Below are 14,836 nucleotides of genomic sequence, written 5' to 3' on the forward strand. Positions count from 1 at the left end.
AGTTGAATAGCTTATGCATTTTTTTTTTTTTTTGGCCAGTCGTGGGGCTTGAACTCTGGGCTTGGGTGCTGTCCTTGTGCTCTTCAGCTCAAGGCGAGTGCTCTACCGCTTGAACCACAGCTCCACTTCCAGTTTTTTAGTGGTTTATTGGAGATAAGAGTCTCACGGACTTTCCTGTCCAGGCTGGCTTTGAACCGAGATCCTCAGATCTCAGCCTCCTGAGTAGCTAGGATTACAGGCGTGAGCCACCAGTGCCCGGCTATAGCTATTACGTTCTTACAAAATAAAGGCTAAGGAAACTGGGAAGAAAGCAGGCCCAAAGAGGAAGAAAGGCTGCACAGGTGTGGAGTTTACTTCTCCTGTCACCTTCTCCCTTAGGGGATTGGCTTCAGCCTGGACCGGACGAAGAATGATGGCTTTTCTTCATATTTGGTAAGTATTTAGAGCCTGCCCAGTGACTTTATGAAAGCCCAGGACCCTGGGTGGAGCCCCGGCTTGCCTGAAGGGCCACTTCCTCTGCTTGATGGCTGCTTTGATGGCTAGGCATTTTCCAGTCCCTCTGTGTGCCTTGGTCCCAACAATTGTCTGCCTTGCTCTTGTATGAATGAACAAGATGAAATATATAATTGACTCTTTTTATTTTCCCCCAGTCCTTGGGCTTGAACTCAGGACCTGGGCTCTATCCCTGAGCCTCTCTATGCTCAAGGCTAGTGCTCTACCACTTGAGCCACAGTGCCACTTCTGGCCTTTTCTGCTGAGAAATCAAACCCAGAGTTTCATACATACTAGGTGAGCACTCTTACCATTGAGCCACATTCCTTACCCCTAATTGACTCTTCTTCGTCAGGATGAAGATGCAAACTACTGTATTTTAAGGAAACAATCTGCCTCTGTCGCCCTTCTAATCCTAGACATCTCCAGAAGTGAGTAAGTAATTCTAAATTTCTTCCTTTGACTCTATAATACAGCTAGGGAGCATTTAGTCACCCACTTGTATTCACTGGGTATCTGCCAGTGCATTACTGTGTCTGCTGGAACTCAGTACTGGAGGTGACACACTGTGAGAGCTATAAGGCCTCTGGGAATTTGCAAATTAGTGGGGAGATAAAGGAGCAATGAAAATCATCACAGCAAAGGAGAGCGGTAGAAGGGAAAAGAACCCATAACTGTGCTAGGGAAGGGAAGACTCCAGGTCATTGTTGGCCCATGCAGCTTCTGGTAGCTCAGCTTTTACCAGATGGAAGAAGAAGGAAAGGGCATTGGCAGCAGAGGCTGTGGTCTGTTAATAGGTAGAATAACATACTCAGGAAGCTGTGTTTGTTATGATAGAAAATACATCAACAGAAGATGGGTACCAGTGACTCATGCCTGGACTCCTAGCTACGCAGGAGATTGAGATCCAAAGCCCATTTGGGCAGATAAATCCTGGAAATACTTATTTCCAATTAGCCAGCAAAAAGCCAGAAGTGGAAGTATGGCTTAAGTGGTAGAGTTCCAGTCTTGAGTGAAAAGGCCCTGAGTTCAAGCCCAGTACTAGCAAAAAACATTGACAAAGATAGGCAAGACAGGCTTGCCTCCAGATAACAACTTCTGCCTTTCACATCTGTGTGAGATTTGAGGACTTTGGCTTACCTACCTCATAGCCATAGTATCTGCCCCATAACCCTGTTGGGGAGGCCTGAGGATGTGGCTCAGTGGTAGAGCACCTGCTTAGCATGCATGGAGCACTTTGTAACATTCCCAGGCCTCCCCCCACCCAAAAAAAAAAAAGAAAAGAAAAGGATTGTAGGTATTGGATTTCTAGCATTTTGGTCTTTTTAAAACTTTGGAACTGAGATGAATTATGGGACTTTGTGTTCTTGAATTTGGCTCATTTCTACCTGGCATCATATGGTCCCTTACGTATAATTTCTGAAGGAACCTTCAAACAGTTTCAAGCTAGAAACAGTGTGCTCACACTTGCTTTCAAGGCCACTCATTGATAGCTCAGAACAAGCAACTTTAAGATGAGCCTGATTGGAGAGAGGAGAAATAATGAAGAAGATTCTTTTAAAACAACAGGGTCTGGGAATGTGGCTCAGTGGTAGAGTTCTTACCTAGCATGCACAAAGCCCACATACACAGAAAAAGCCGAAGTGGCACTGTAGCTCAAGTGGGAGAGCGCTAGCCTTGAGCATAGAGAGGCTCAGGGATAGAGCCCAGGCCCTGAGTTCAAGCCCCAGGACTGGCAAAACAAAACAAAAACAAAAAGTCATAGGTCTAATAATACAAACATTGTCCACAATTGCTTGTGTTCTCATATGAGAACATGAGGTCTGATGGCTCTTCCATCTGTTAGGACTTGAGCTAGCTTGGCTGGAGTAGCAAGGAAAGAAGGCCTCACCTTGAGGCTCCAGGCTTCAGGTGTGACCGATGGGGTGAGGGCAGGCCTGCCGCAGCTTGCTGAGGTTAGGAATCCAGTGTTTTTTCACCTCTGCTGCTGTCTTTGGCATCTGCTCCTTACAGCCAGCTCCATGGGAGAGACAAGAGGGACCCTGTCTCCCAATCAGGTGTTGGCACTGAGATTATGTGTACACTCAGGCATATAAACTGCCCGGGGCCTTGCTGGACTGGAAGGCATTAACAAGGGGAAGGGGGAGACAGAATGGATATCAGCCCTTCTCACAGTCCCTAGCCTCACTTTAATGTCTTAGTGGTTTCTGCTTCTTGTTCCCTTTCCCTTTGCACCAACCAACGGTGCACATTAAGGATACTTAGAGGAAACCACCAACACCATGTTGGCTTTAGAAGACTGCCAGGCCGTTCATGCAGCTGCTTCCTAGCTGGAAGCCCTTGGGCAAGTTCTTTTATTGAGGGAGCAGGGTGGAGAACTGAGGATTGAACTCAGGGTCCCGTGCTAGGTAAGTACTATGCCACTTAGCTATATTGGCAGCACACAGGCCAGTTCTTAACCTTCTGTGCACCCTAGTTTCAGCATTTATACAATGTGGCTCGTAGAATCTCTGCACTGTTGGATGTGGCAAGGATGATCCGGTGGGGGGGGGGGGGACGGAGGGGCAAGTTAGAGCTTCACAGGATGCCCTGCCTGCTGTACTTACTGTGAATGACCAGAAGCACTGCTTGAACACTCACCCTTCCCTTGTGTTTGCATGCAGAGTAAAAGTCAAATCTCCACCGGAAGCTGGAACTCAGTTTCCAAAGATTATCCTCACCAACGACAAGAAAGTCCAGGAGGCTAAATTCAACAAAGGCGACCAAACTCAGAATGTACTAGGTAAAACTTAAGGGTAAACTAACATTTGATTCTTACCAACCCGCTCTGTTGAAGGTTTCCTTCACAGTGAGAACAAACATGATCTAACGTTGTCTTAGTACTGTCTCATTGTGGAGCTTATCATAAATACATAACCAGGAAAGGTGGAAAATGTGAAGATGTGGAAGAACAGTTATCTCTCCCAGTTATCTTCCCAGTGTCAGAATGTCGTCATTTATGTTTCCTTATTAAGCATGTTTCTTATATTTAGAACATTTGCCTTTTTTTTTTTTTTTTTTTTTTTTTTTTTGCCAGTCCTGGGGCTTGAACTCTGGGCCTGGGCACTGTCCCTGAGCATCTTTTGCTCAAGGCTAGCACTCTACCACTTGAGCTACAGTGCCACTTCAGCTTTTTCTGTGTATGTGGTACTGAGGAATCTAATCCAGGGCTTCATGCATGCTAGGCAAGCATTCTACCACTAGGCCACATTCCCAGCCCTAGAACATTTGCTTTTTATTTATTTTTTATTTTTTTATTTTTTTTGTCCGGTCGTGGGGCCTGAACTCTGGGCCTGGGTGCTGTCCCTCAGCTCTTCAGCTCAAGGCTAGCGCTCTACCACTTGAGCCACAGCACCACTTCCGGCTTTTTTCTTTTTGCTTATGTGGTGCTGAGGAATTGAACCCAGGGCCTCGAGCATGCAAGGCAAAACGCTCTACCACTGAGCCACCTTCCCAGCCCCAACATTTGCTTTTTAAAACTTACAATTATGCCTTTTAATTTTTTGTGTTTGCCTGTTCATTTGCCATACCTCATACCTATTGAAAGTCCTGTTAAGTGCATTCTGTTATTTGCTCACCTTTTCCCCTAAGGAAACACGTTTGCTGTCCATGATGTGTGGAAATGTTTGCTTTTGTGGAACTTCCCATAGGATGTGTCACCAGAATTGGAATTTCTGGTTCAAAGGCTATGAATACTTTTGAGAATATTGACACTGATTCTGAAATTCCTTCCTGAGTGAATTAGGTGAATTTATATTCCTATCACAAATACAAAGTGCAGCTGGGCACTGGTGGCTCATGCCTGTAATCCTAGTTACTCAGGAGGCTGAGATCTGAGGATTATGGTTCAAAGCCAGCCCAGGCAGGAGCATCCTTGAGACTCTTTTTTTGGTCTGTTGTGGGGCCTGAACTCTGGGCCCGGGTGCTGTCCCTGAGTTCTTCAGCTCAAGGCAAGCTCTCTACCACTTGAGTCACAGAGCCACTGCTGGCTTTTTCTGCTTATGTAGTGCTGAGGAATTGAACCTAGGGCTTCATGCATGCAAGGCAAGCACTCTACCACTGAGCCACTTTCCCTGCCCCCATGAGACTCTTACCTCCAGTTACCACCAGAAAACCAGACGTGGTAGGACACTAGCCTTGAGCTAAAGAGCTCAGGGCCAGCGCCCAGACCCAGAGTTCAAGACCCCTGACCGACCAAAAAAAGAAAAAGAAATACAAAGTGCTATTCATTTTCTTGTAGTCTAGCCAATTCTGGGTATTTTCTTTTTAAAAATTTCATGACTGGTAATAATGGCTAAAGTGGTAGAGGGCATACCTAACAACATCAAGGCCTTGAGGGAGGGACGGAGAGGGAGGGAGATAGACAGACAGACAGACAGACAAAATTATTTTAGGCCAGCCCAGTCAGGGATGTTTATGAGACTGTGTCTCAAAAATAACCAATAAGTGCAGTGCCAGTGGCTCATGCCTATATATAGTTATAGCTACTCAGGAGGCTGAGAACTGAGATTGAAGCCAGCCCAGGCAGAAGAGTCCATGAGATTCTGATCTCCAGTTAACCACCCAAAAAGCTGGAAGTGGGGCTGTGGCTCTCAAGTAGTAGAGCACCAGCCTTGAGCAAAAAAGCTAAGCAAGAGTGTAAAGCCCTGAGTTCAAGCCCCCATATTGGTACAGCAAACAAAAAATAGCAAAAGCAGGGCTGATGATGGCCTAAGTAATGGAGCATCAGCCTAGAAAGCAGGAGACCCTGAATTCAAACTAGTTATGGACTGGGATAAAGTGTACATTATGGGTTAGGGAGTGGCTCAGTGGTAGAGAGCCTGCATAGCAAGCAGGAAGCCTTGAATTCCCCAATACCACCAAATACAGTACATTAATATAATTTGCTGTTAATTTTTCCATATGTATAAGCAAGTCTCATAAATTACATGTTTTAAAATAATGACCTGTTCTCAAGCATGATTTCTTAAGGAATAAGGAAGTGCATTCCATGTGACATCTCGTAATAACATATACCAGTTTATTCAGCCATGAGCTCCCTGTCATGTTATCACTGCCTTGATAACATTTGTCATCTAATACTTTGCAAACTGAAGTTTGCTGCTTTATAGCTCAAGAATTACAATTTGGACCTGAGGAGGTAGAAATCCACAAGATTAGTTTGTTTCAATCATTTGGTATTAGCTGAGTGGGGAGCCTCATAAAATGATACTGTAGCTGGGCACCAGTGGCCCACACCTGTAATCCTAGCTACTCAGGAGGCTGAGATCTGAGGATAGAGGTTCAAAGCCAGCCTGGGCAGGAAAGTCCATGAGAGACTTTTTTTTGGCGCTACTGCAGGCTTCCTGCCATCATGGTTAATGTTCCTAAAACCCGCCGCACTTTTTGTAAGAAGTGTGGCTTGCACCAACCTCACAAAGTAACACAGTACAAGAAGGGCAAGGATTCTCTGTATGCCCAGGGAAAGCGTCATTATGACAGGAAGCAGAGTGGCTATGGCGATCAGACTAAGCCAATTTTCCAGAAAAAAGCTAAGACTACAAAGAAGATTGTGCAGAGACTTGAATATGTTGAGTCCAACTGTAGATCTAAGAGAATGCTAGCTATTAAGAGATGCAAACATTTTGAATTGGGTGGAGATAAAAAGAGAAAGGGGCAAGTGATCCAGTTTTAAGCTCCAACTTTTGTTATGAAGACAATAAAATTGTGAGGTTAAATTCAAAAAAAAAAAAAAAAAGAAAGTCCATGAGACTCTTATCTCCAGTAAACCACCAGAAAACTGGAAGTGGTACTGTGGCTCAAGTGGTAGAGCACTGGCCTTGAGCTGAAGAGCTGAGCGAAAGTGCCTAGGCCCCGAGTTCAAGCCCCTCCATCCACCAAAAAAATAAAAAAAATATTGTAGTACATGTATGAACAAACCCTACAGTAATACTTTTTCACTCTCTTGTTCGTAGATGGTGTGAAGTCTGAAAGAAGTACAGTAGATTCAAAGGTAGGTCCTTAGCTACCATGTGCACTCAGCTTTCCTGTGTATCTGCACATTCATTTACATACATCTTTGTTTATATGGATGTGTGTACATGCATGTGTGTGTACACATGCACTTGCTTTCCTGATCTACAAGGAATGTCTTCTGTTTAAGGAGACACCATTGCCATCCGGAATGCCAGACATTTACACTCTAGTTTTAAGAGAACCTGATGCTTTCTTTTAGTCTTTTTGTATTTGTTTCTGTGAAAGACTGTTTTCATTTGTTTACAGTTTGTTGCATCAGACATTCTTTTGGGAAGCTTGTAAAAGATCTTGCCCTACTCATTTTAATATGTGCCCGTTGTTAGCTTTTTTTCCCCCCCCTAGTCATAAGGCTTGAATTCTGGGCACTGTCCCTCACCACTTCAGCTCAAGGCTAGCGCTCTACCACTTGAGCCACAGCATCACTTCCAGTTTTCTGGTGGTTTATTGGAGATAAGAGTCTCATGGACTTTCTGCCTGGGCAGGCTTTGAACCGTGATCCTCAGGTCTCAGCCTCCAGAGTAGCTAGGATTACAAGTGTGAGCCACCAACACCCGGCCTGTTGTTAACTTTTGATGTCTGATGACCTTTGTTTTCACACACACAAATAATGAGTGTTAGATTGCACAGCACATACGTGCTAGATGTCAGGTAGTGAGGGAAGGGAAGCCATACCAGCCTCTGAAGGAACGGTTACCAGGGACATGCTTAGAGTCTGGGGAAGAGGAAGACAAGGAAGGAGAAGAAAAATGGCCTAAACAAAGATTAGACAGAAGAAACATATAATGTACAGGCCTATTAGAAGTGAAGGTGTGGTGGGGGGGGTACTCTTAGATGATACAGGGTCAGACAACAGAGGGCACAGACTTGCAGGAAACAAGATGTCCATCTTAGGCAGGTGGCCTTGGAAAAGCACATGTCAGGGACCAGGAAGGGCCTCCATAATAGCACGGGTGTAAAGTGCACGGATCTGGACTAGCAGAGGCCATGTGAGGGAATGGGAAGGGAAGAGGAAAAGTTTGTATAGAGAAGTAGTGTTAGAAATAGCAGAAATGGCCTAATGTTTGTGGCTCTCACCTGTAATCTTAGTTACTCTGGCGATCTGAGGATTTGGTTTGAGCCAGCTTAGACAGAAAAGTCTATGAAATTGTCTCTAACTAGCCAAAAGCTAGGCTGGAAGCATGGCTCAAGTAGTAGAGTAATCTCTGCTTAACAAGCACAAGTTCAAACCTACATATATAAAAAGAGATTGCTTTGCTGAAATTTAAATGAAGAAGTGTTGGGGGAACAGGAAAGAGAATAACAGAGAACTATTCTGATTAATGTGCACATGTTAAATGCCATGGTGAAACCCCTTGGTACAATTTTAAAAAATATGTCAACAGAGTAAAAGGCTCTCTTGGGAATAGAAGCATGGGGGAGGGTGAGTGGAGTGAGTGAATGAGGTGAATATGGCCCAGGTGCTTTATGTACATACATGAAAAAGAACAGTGAAATGTGTTGAAGTTAATTTTAAGAACAAGGAAAGACAGGATGGGTAGAGTAACAGAAGGAGTGAGTTTGATCAGTGTACATTATATACATGAATGGATATGAAGCAATGCTATAAAAAAAACTCCAAATAGAAAAATAAGTGTTTTGAAATGTTTTTATTGTAATAAGCTTACTTTTTTCTGCCAGTACCATGCTAAAACTGATTATTGTATCTTTTTAGCCAACAGGAGAGAAATCCTTTCCAATTCATAACAACAATGGAGCAGTTTCATTTCAGGTATGTCTTGTCTCAGAATACAGTAGGATCTTGTTGTTGCTTTTTTTGTCAGACATAGGGCTTGAACTCAGGTCCTAGGTACTATCCTTGAGCTCTTTGGCTCAAGGCTAGCATTTTATCACTTTGAGTGGTTAACTGAGATAACATGAGGATTCTCCTCTCCGGGCAGACTTCAAACTGCAATCTTCAGATCTCATCCTCCTGAGTAGCGTGAGCTACAGGTGTGAGCCCCCAGCACTCAGTTATAGTAGGATTTTTAAAGGCATTTTGACCATAGGAGTAATAGCTTAGGCATGCTGCTTGTCACTCACTTGAATGCAGTGGCAGTCTTTGTAACCAATGAACACGATGGGTGGACATTATGGACATTATTACCACACGTGTACCTGATCAGAAGTCTCTGACTGACTATAGTTGTGAGTGTGATATGTCCAAACTCCCGTGGCCCTTGTGCCTCTCCAGTCCACACAGCCTCCAGTCGACGCATGATGGAAGCATGGACTTGTCCACAGAAAGAGCCATTGGTGGGCTGGGAAGGTGGCTCAGTGGTAGAGCACTTGCCTTGCATGCCTGAGGCCCTGAGTTCGATTCCTCAGCACCACATAAGCAAAAAGAAAAAAAGCCAGAAGTGGCGCTGTGGCTCAAGTGGTAGAGCGCTAGACTTGAGCTGAAGAGCTGAGGGACAGCGCCCAGGCCCAGAGTTCAGGCCCCACGACTGGACCCCCAAAAAAAAAAGAGAAAAAAGAAAAGAAAGAAAGAGTCATTGGTGGGCTTGAGGGCAGTGTGGCATGTTGGAAGGTTCCCTGAGACCCAGAAGTAGCCTCTAGGCAGGCCCCACTGGCATGGTCACTAATGTGTGTGAGTGTCCGTGACAGCCTCACCATGCGTATACCCAGGGTGGGTTTTAGACTGCCTCAGAGATGCTTAGGAGCCAGGGGACTTGGAACAACTCAGTTTCTGCGCCTCACTGATGACCTAAAACTAAATAATGCAAGGAGTTTTGTCTCATCTCAGGCTGTGACTCTCAGTTTTTAAATAAAAGTACAAAGTACTTTTATGTACAAATATGTACAAATATTTGTACTTTGTACAAATATGTACAAATTATGTTTTTACTGTCAGCTCATAAGAGCCACTGCCTCCTCTGAGCAGATTCATACTGGAAGTGTAATTTGCTTGCAGAGGAATGCATAGGTCTTAAGTGTATGTACAACTTGGTCAGTTGTAACAAAGGCATGACCCTCAGAACTTACTCTGTGGAGATGCTCTGGTTCCCCACCCCCAATCCCAGGAAGTCTTGCACAACTCAATCCTAATTTCTTACACTGGAGATTGTTTTTGGTCCGTGCAGTTCAGCAAGTAGCTGTCACTGTTGCTGCTGAGTGCTCGCAGAGCGCACATTTGCTTCCGATTTGTGAGCCGCTTTCTGTCTGTGCGCAGACGCCAGCCCTTCCACCGGCTTCCATGGCCCTCATGGCCTGGCCCTGGCTGGCTCCTTGCTCACTCGAGTGCCACAAGAGCCACTTTAGCCTCCTGAAAAGATTAGGTCTTGCTCAGCTCTGGCTCTGTGCTGAACTCTCAGGATCCTTCAGGTCTTTGCCAGATGGCATCTTGTCAACAGAGCCTCCCTGAGTGCCCTGTTTTAAATTCAGCTCACTTCTCTAGTCCTGCTCTGTGACTTCTTAGTGCATTCTCCTCCCAGCGTGCCGTGGGAAAGACTTGTTTTCTTTTTTCTTTTTTTTTTTTTTTTTTTTGAGGTAAGTTCTCACTATGTAGCTCAGGCTTCCCTTTAAACATGATCCTCCTGCTGGGATTACAGGTGTGCACCACAGGCCTAGCCCCCAAATTAATATTTTTTGAAAATCTGCTTACCTGAATGAACTAAGGATATGCTTTGACATTTACTGTCATGAGTTGAGTTTGCGACATGGTTTAACAGGTTAATGGTCTTGGCTGAGTGTTTCTTGTTTTTTATTTCCTTACAAGAAATTTCTTTTTTTTTTTTTTTTGTCGGTCGTGGGGCTTGAACTCTGGGCCTGGGCGTTGTCCCTCAGCTCTTCAGCTCAAGGCGAGCGCTCTACCACTTGAGCTATAGCACCACTTCCGGTTTTCTGGTGGTTTATTGGAGATAAGAGTCTCATACACTTCCTTTGCCCGGGCTGGCTTTGAACCGCGATCCTCAGATCTCAGCCTCCTGAGTAGCTAGGATTACAGGCGTGAGCCACCAGCGCCCGGCTTTACAAGAAATTTCTTACTCTTAAAGAGCAGAATATATAATACATTGAATTTAATTATAAATAATCACCTTTATAATCATCTGGTACAAGAAACAGAACAGGGCTAAGCAGCTCAGAAACTCATGTGTCCTCCAGGGCCCTCCCTGAAAAATGCCATTATAACCATTGCCTAGCTTCTGCTTCAGTGAGTTAAGTATACGTCTGTAACCCTAAGCAGTATATTTTTGGCAGATGCTTTTTGTTTCTGATAGTATGTTTGTAGAACTGACCAAGGGCAAGCTGGGCACTGGTAGCTCATTCCTATAATCCTAGCAGTTAAGGATCCTAGCATTGAGGATTGTGGTTCGAAGCCTACCTGGGCAGGAAAGTTGATGAGATTCTTAACCAGCCAAAAACCCAAAGTAGAGATATGGCTGAAGTGGTAGAGCACCAGCCCTGAGCAAAAAACTAAGGGTTAGCACCCAGAGTTGAGTTTAAGCCTCAGTCTGAGGCTTAGGCGCGCACGCACGCACGCACGCACGCACGCACGCACGCACGCACGCACGCACACACACACACACACACACACACACACACACACGGGAAGAGTCATTCTTGGGGCGGGGTGCATGTTTTGGTTTGTATTGAACTTGATTTGAGGGCAGGATGATAAAAAGGATTAGTAGAGGAGGTAAGCGCGTATAGATATCACAATGAAACCCCTTTATATAATTCATATCTACCACCAAAAAAATGAAAGCATGAATACCCACAGCCAACCCCAGGCCAAAAAAAAAAAAAAATAACAGAGAAAAATGTAGAGAACCTACTAAGTCATAGGTTTTGATGATGAGCCTCCTTTCTTTTTAAAAAAGTATTCTTGCTGAGTGCTCCCGCCTATAATCCTAGCTACTCAGGAGACTGAGATCTGAGGATCACAGTTCAAAGCCAGCCCAAGATCACAGTTCAGAGCCAGCCCAGGCAGGAAAGTCCGTGAGACTCTTTTTTTTTTTTTTTTTTTGTCGGTCGTGGGGCTTGAACTCTGGGCCTGGGCGTTGTCCCTCAGCTCTTCAGCTCAAGGCAAGCGCTCTACGACTTGAGCTACAGCGCCACTTCCGGTTTTCTGGTGGTTTATTGGAGATAGGAGTCTCACGGTCTCTCCTGCCCGGGCTGGCTTTGAACCGCGATCCTCAGATCTCAGCCTCCTGAGTAGCTAGGATTACAGGCGTGAGCCACCAGCGCCCGGCTCGTGAGACTCTTATCTCCAGTTAACCACCAGAAAACTGGAAGTGGTGCTGTGGCTCAAATGGTAGAGCATTCGCCTTGAGCTGAAGAGCTGGCAGACAGTGCCCAGGCCCAGAGTTCAAGCCCCATGACCGACAAAAAATAAAAAGTATTCTTTACCCAAAAAGCAAAATGCCATGTGAGCTTGGGGGAAGAGTTAAGTGCATCTGGGTTGCCTTTGCAGACCTGTGCAGAAAACCTTCCCATCGGCAGACCTGGGCAAAGCAGGGGTAGAAGTGGGAACATGGACTGAGCTCCACAGTCATTACAATGTACCAGGAGAGAAGACTCCACTCAGCTCTTCTCTGGGGGAATTTGACTAAGTGGTTTATTTCCTTCTACCTATTGACATCCATAACTTTTTCTTCTTTACCTTCAGTTTTTCTTTAACATCAGCACTGATGAGCAAGAAGGCCTCTACAGTCTTTACTTCCATAAGTGCGCAAATGGCGACTCGCACACTAGTGACATGTTTTCGTTCAGCCTGGATGTGAGTACCTTGGCCTGGGCATGGGCCTGTAAAATTCAGCACATCTCTCTCTCTAAGAGTAGTTCTGAGGGGCTGGGAAGGTGGCTCAGTGGTAGAGCGCTTGCCTTGCATGCATGAGGCCCTGGGTTCGATTCCTCAGCACCACATAAGCAAAAAAAGAAAAATGCGGTAAGTGGCACTGTGGCTCAAGTGGTAGAGCACTAGCCTTGAGCTGAAGAGCTGAGGAACAGCGCCCAGGCCCAAAGTTCAGGCCCCACGACTGGACCAAAAAAAAAAAAAGAGTAGTTCTGAGCTGGGCAGCAGTGACACATGCCTGTAATCTTAGCTATTCCAGAAGCTGAGATCTGAGGATCCTGATTCAAAGCTGTTACAGGCAGGAAAGTCCATGAGACTCTAATCTCCAATAAACTACACAGAGAGAGAGAAAGAGAAAGCCAGCTAGGCTTTCCTGCTACAGGCAGGAAAGTACACACACACACAGAAAAGCCAAAAGTGGATCTGTGACACAGAGAGAGAGAGAGAGAGAGAGAGAGAGAGAGAAGCCAAAAGTGGATCTGTGGCTTAAGTGGTAGAGTGCTAGCTTTGAGCAAAAATGCTCAGGGACAGTGCCCGGGCCCCTGACTTCAAGCCCCAGGACTGGTACATATACAAGAAAAGTAGTTTTTTGCTTCCTTGTTGGCTTTTGTTTGTTTTTTGGGGGGGTAGGGGTGGGGAGGGATCCAACCCAGGGCTTTACATTACACATGGTAAGTATGCACTTTACCATTGAATGTTTCATTCATGACTACTTCGTTAAGAGAAGATGTGGGCAAGGTACTTCAGCAGAGGATTATATGAATAAGAGACTAGAGACATTCGAGACATGTTTCCATGTCAACCAGTGCAGTCCCCGTGTGGTGTCCACTGCTTGTCCTCAGTGTCCTGACTGCTAATGGAGTGGCTGAGGGAGCCATTCCTCCACAGTGGAAGGTGACTTTGTGTTGGTTTCAGATTAAGATCACGGAGAAGAACCCCGACAGCTACCTCTCAGCAGGGGAGGCCCCCCTCCCCAGGCTATACATCTCCGTGGCCTTTTTCTTCTTCCTTTCTGGGATCATCTGGATTCACATTCTTCGGAAACGAAGGTAACAATGACTTCTTTGAGTGTGGATTCCGGCTTGCATGGTTGACCTTGTGCTGGGTTCTTCACTGGGGGGAGGCGGCAGTAAGCAGCTTTGCTCTCTCTTTGAAGGGCGTCTTCCCTGAGACACCAGGGCAGCAGTGTCCCCGTGCAGGTGTGCTCTAGGGAGGATGGCTTTGCCTTTGGGTTTTTGTTTTTGTTTTTGTTTTGCTCGCTCCCAGGTTTTTGTGTTCTGTGTTAAGAAGCAACTCTGAATGCATTGGTCATCTGCAAGCAAAGTACTTCCAGGGCAGGGACCCCGCTGTCCCGGTCTCAGAGTCAGCTGTTGGTACCTTTACAGGGCCGCGTGTCCTGACAAGCTCAGTGGTGCTGCCCACTGCCTGCGTGCGAGCTTAGGGAGCCACCTGGCACTGCAGGCGTGGGCTCACAGCCTGCCTGGATTATTTCTCTGTCCAGATGTGAAACCTTCAGAAAACCTCTTCAAAGCCCATCTGCCTGTCTCTGGGCCTTTGTTCTAAAACCCCTGAGCCTTTGACTTCCTGTGCTTGGTTCTTCAGTGGAGCAGCTGCATAGATAGGCTCCACGCTTTCCCTCCCCATAGACTGACAAAATGAGAACCACAGCATGTATTTGTTGCAGTGGAAGGTTCGTGGGCCACATGGTGATGGTGTTTGAGTATGGTTTTAGAGTATTATGTGCCAATTGGAACTACAGAATAATGAAGCCCACCCACATTCCTCTCTGGATTGGGGAGAATGGCACCTTCTGTCACCTAAAGGACACGCCTCAGGCTGGACTCTGCTAGCCAGAACTCACTGGTCATTGCTGTGACACTGCCAGACGATGTGAAGCCCCACATGACCCATTTGATCACCAGACTGCCATTACCCATGCAAGAGTCATCCAAATGCAGGCCAGGAACGTTTTGGAGTTTTAAATAAAATGTTCCTTTTACCTTGATTAGAGAAGTCAGAAGTGTGAACTTTGTGACTTGCAGTCTGCCTCACAGCTTTCTGTGAGTCTTGTTCCTCAGCCTCACACCTGGGACCGTCAGTGCTCTGCCTTCCTTTCCTCCAGTGTCTTAGGTTGTTAGGTCTGTGACCCCTCAGGGGCTTTGAGTAGGGGTGCTGTGCAAACTCAAGATGCCTCTCACATAGCTTCCTGGCCATGTGCCTACTCGGTGAAAGCCGAAGTCATTGTCACTGATTCACGAATCTAAAATTGAGAGGAGGCTTACGTCTCTAACTAAATGAGGCTGACCTGCTTTGTGTAAGTCAGATTTTTGATCCCGTTGACGTATCATTTACCTACAGCGAGGTGTGATTGATGCCCTCCCCAGGTTTTTCCAGTCTTGCAGCCAGTTCTGTGAGGTTGGAAATGGAAGTGACATAAAAGCACGCGACTACAAGGCT

At 45.8% G+C, this 14,836-nt stretch overlaps 2 protein-coding genes across 2 annotated transcripts in view; both read left to right on the forward strand.

The window, feature by feature from the left end:
- Gpr107 (G protein-coupled receptor 107) overlaps window positions 1-14,836 on the forward strand; it is a 52,356-nt gene that overhangs the window by 12,371 nt on the left and 25,149 nt on the right. The window contains exons 3-9 of the mRNA XM_070014847.1: window positions 379-432; window positions 848-927; window positions 3,156-3,274; window positions 6,486-6,523; window positions 8,258-8,314; window positions 12,194-12,304; window positions 13,295-13,428. Of these exons, the coding sequence (XP_069870948.1) occupies window positions 379-432; window positions 848-927; window positions 3,156-3,274; window positions 6,486-6,523; window positions 8,258-8,314; window positions 12,194-12,304; window positions 13,295-13,428 (593 nt within the window). The remainder of the gene's footprint in view (window positions 1-378; window positions 433-847; window positions 928-3,155; window positions 3,275-6,485; window positions 6,524-8,257; window positions 8,315-12,193; window positions 12,305-13,294; window positions 13,429-14,836) is intronic.
- Window positions 5,834-6,272, forward strand: LOC138816637 (large ribosomal subunit protein eL42-like). Its single transcript, XM_070006582.1, has one exon. It carries the CDS (start codon window positions 5,885-5,887, stop codon window positions 6,203-6,205), a length of 321 nt encoding a protein of 106 aa, XP_069862683.1. The 5' UTR covers window positions 5,834-5,884; the 3' UTR covers window positions 6,206-6,272.

The sequence above is a fragment of the Dipodomys merriami genome, unplaced genomic scaffold (genome assembly GCF_024711535.1).
Source record: "Dipodomys merriami isolate MVZ:Mamm:240054 unplaced genomic scaffold, mDipMer1.0.p SCAF_11, whole genome shotgun sequence".
NCBI classification, from domain to species: Eukaryota; Metazoa; Chordata; class Mammalia; order Rodentia; family Heteromyidae; genus Dipodomys; species Dipodomys merriami.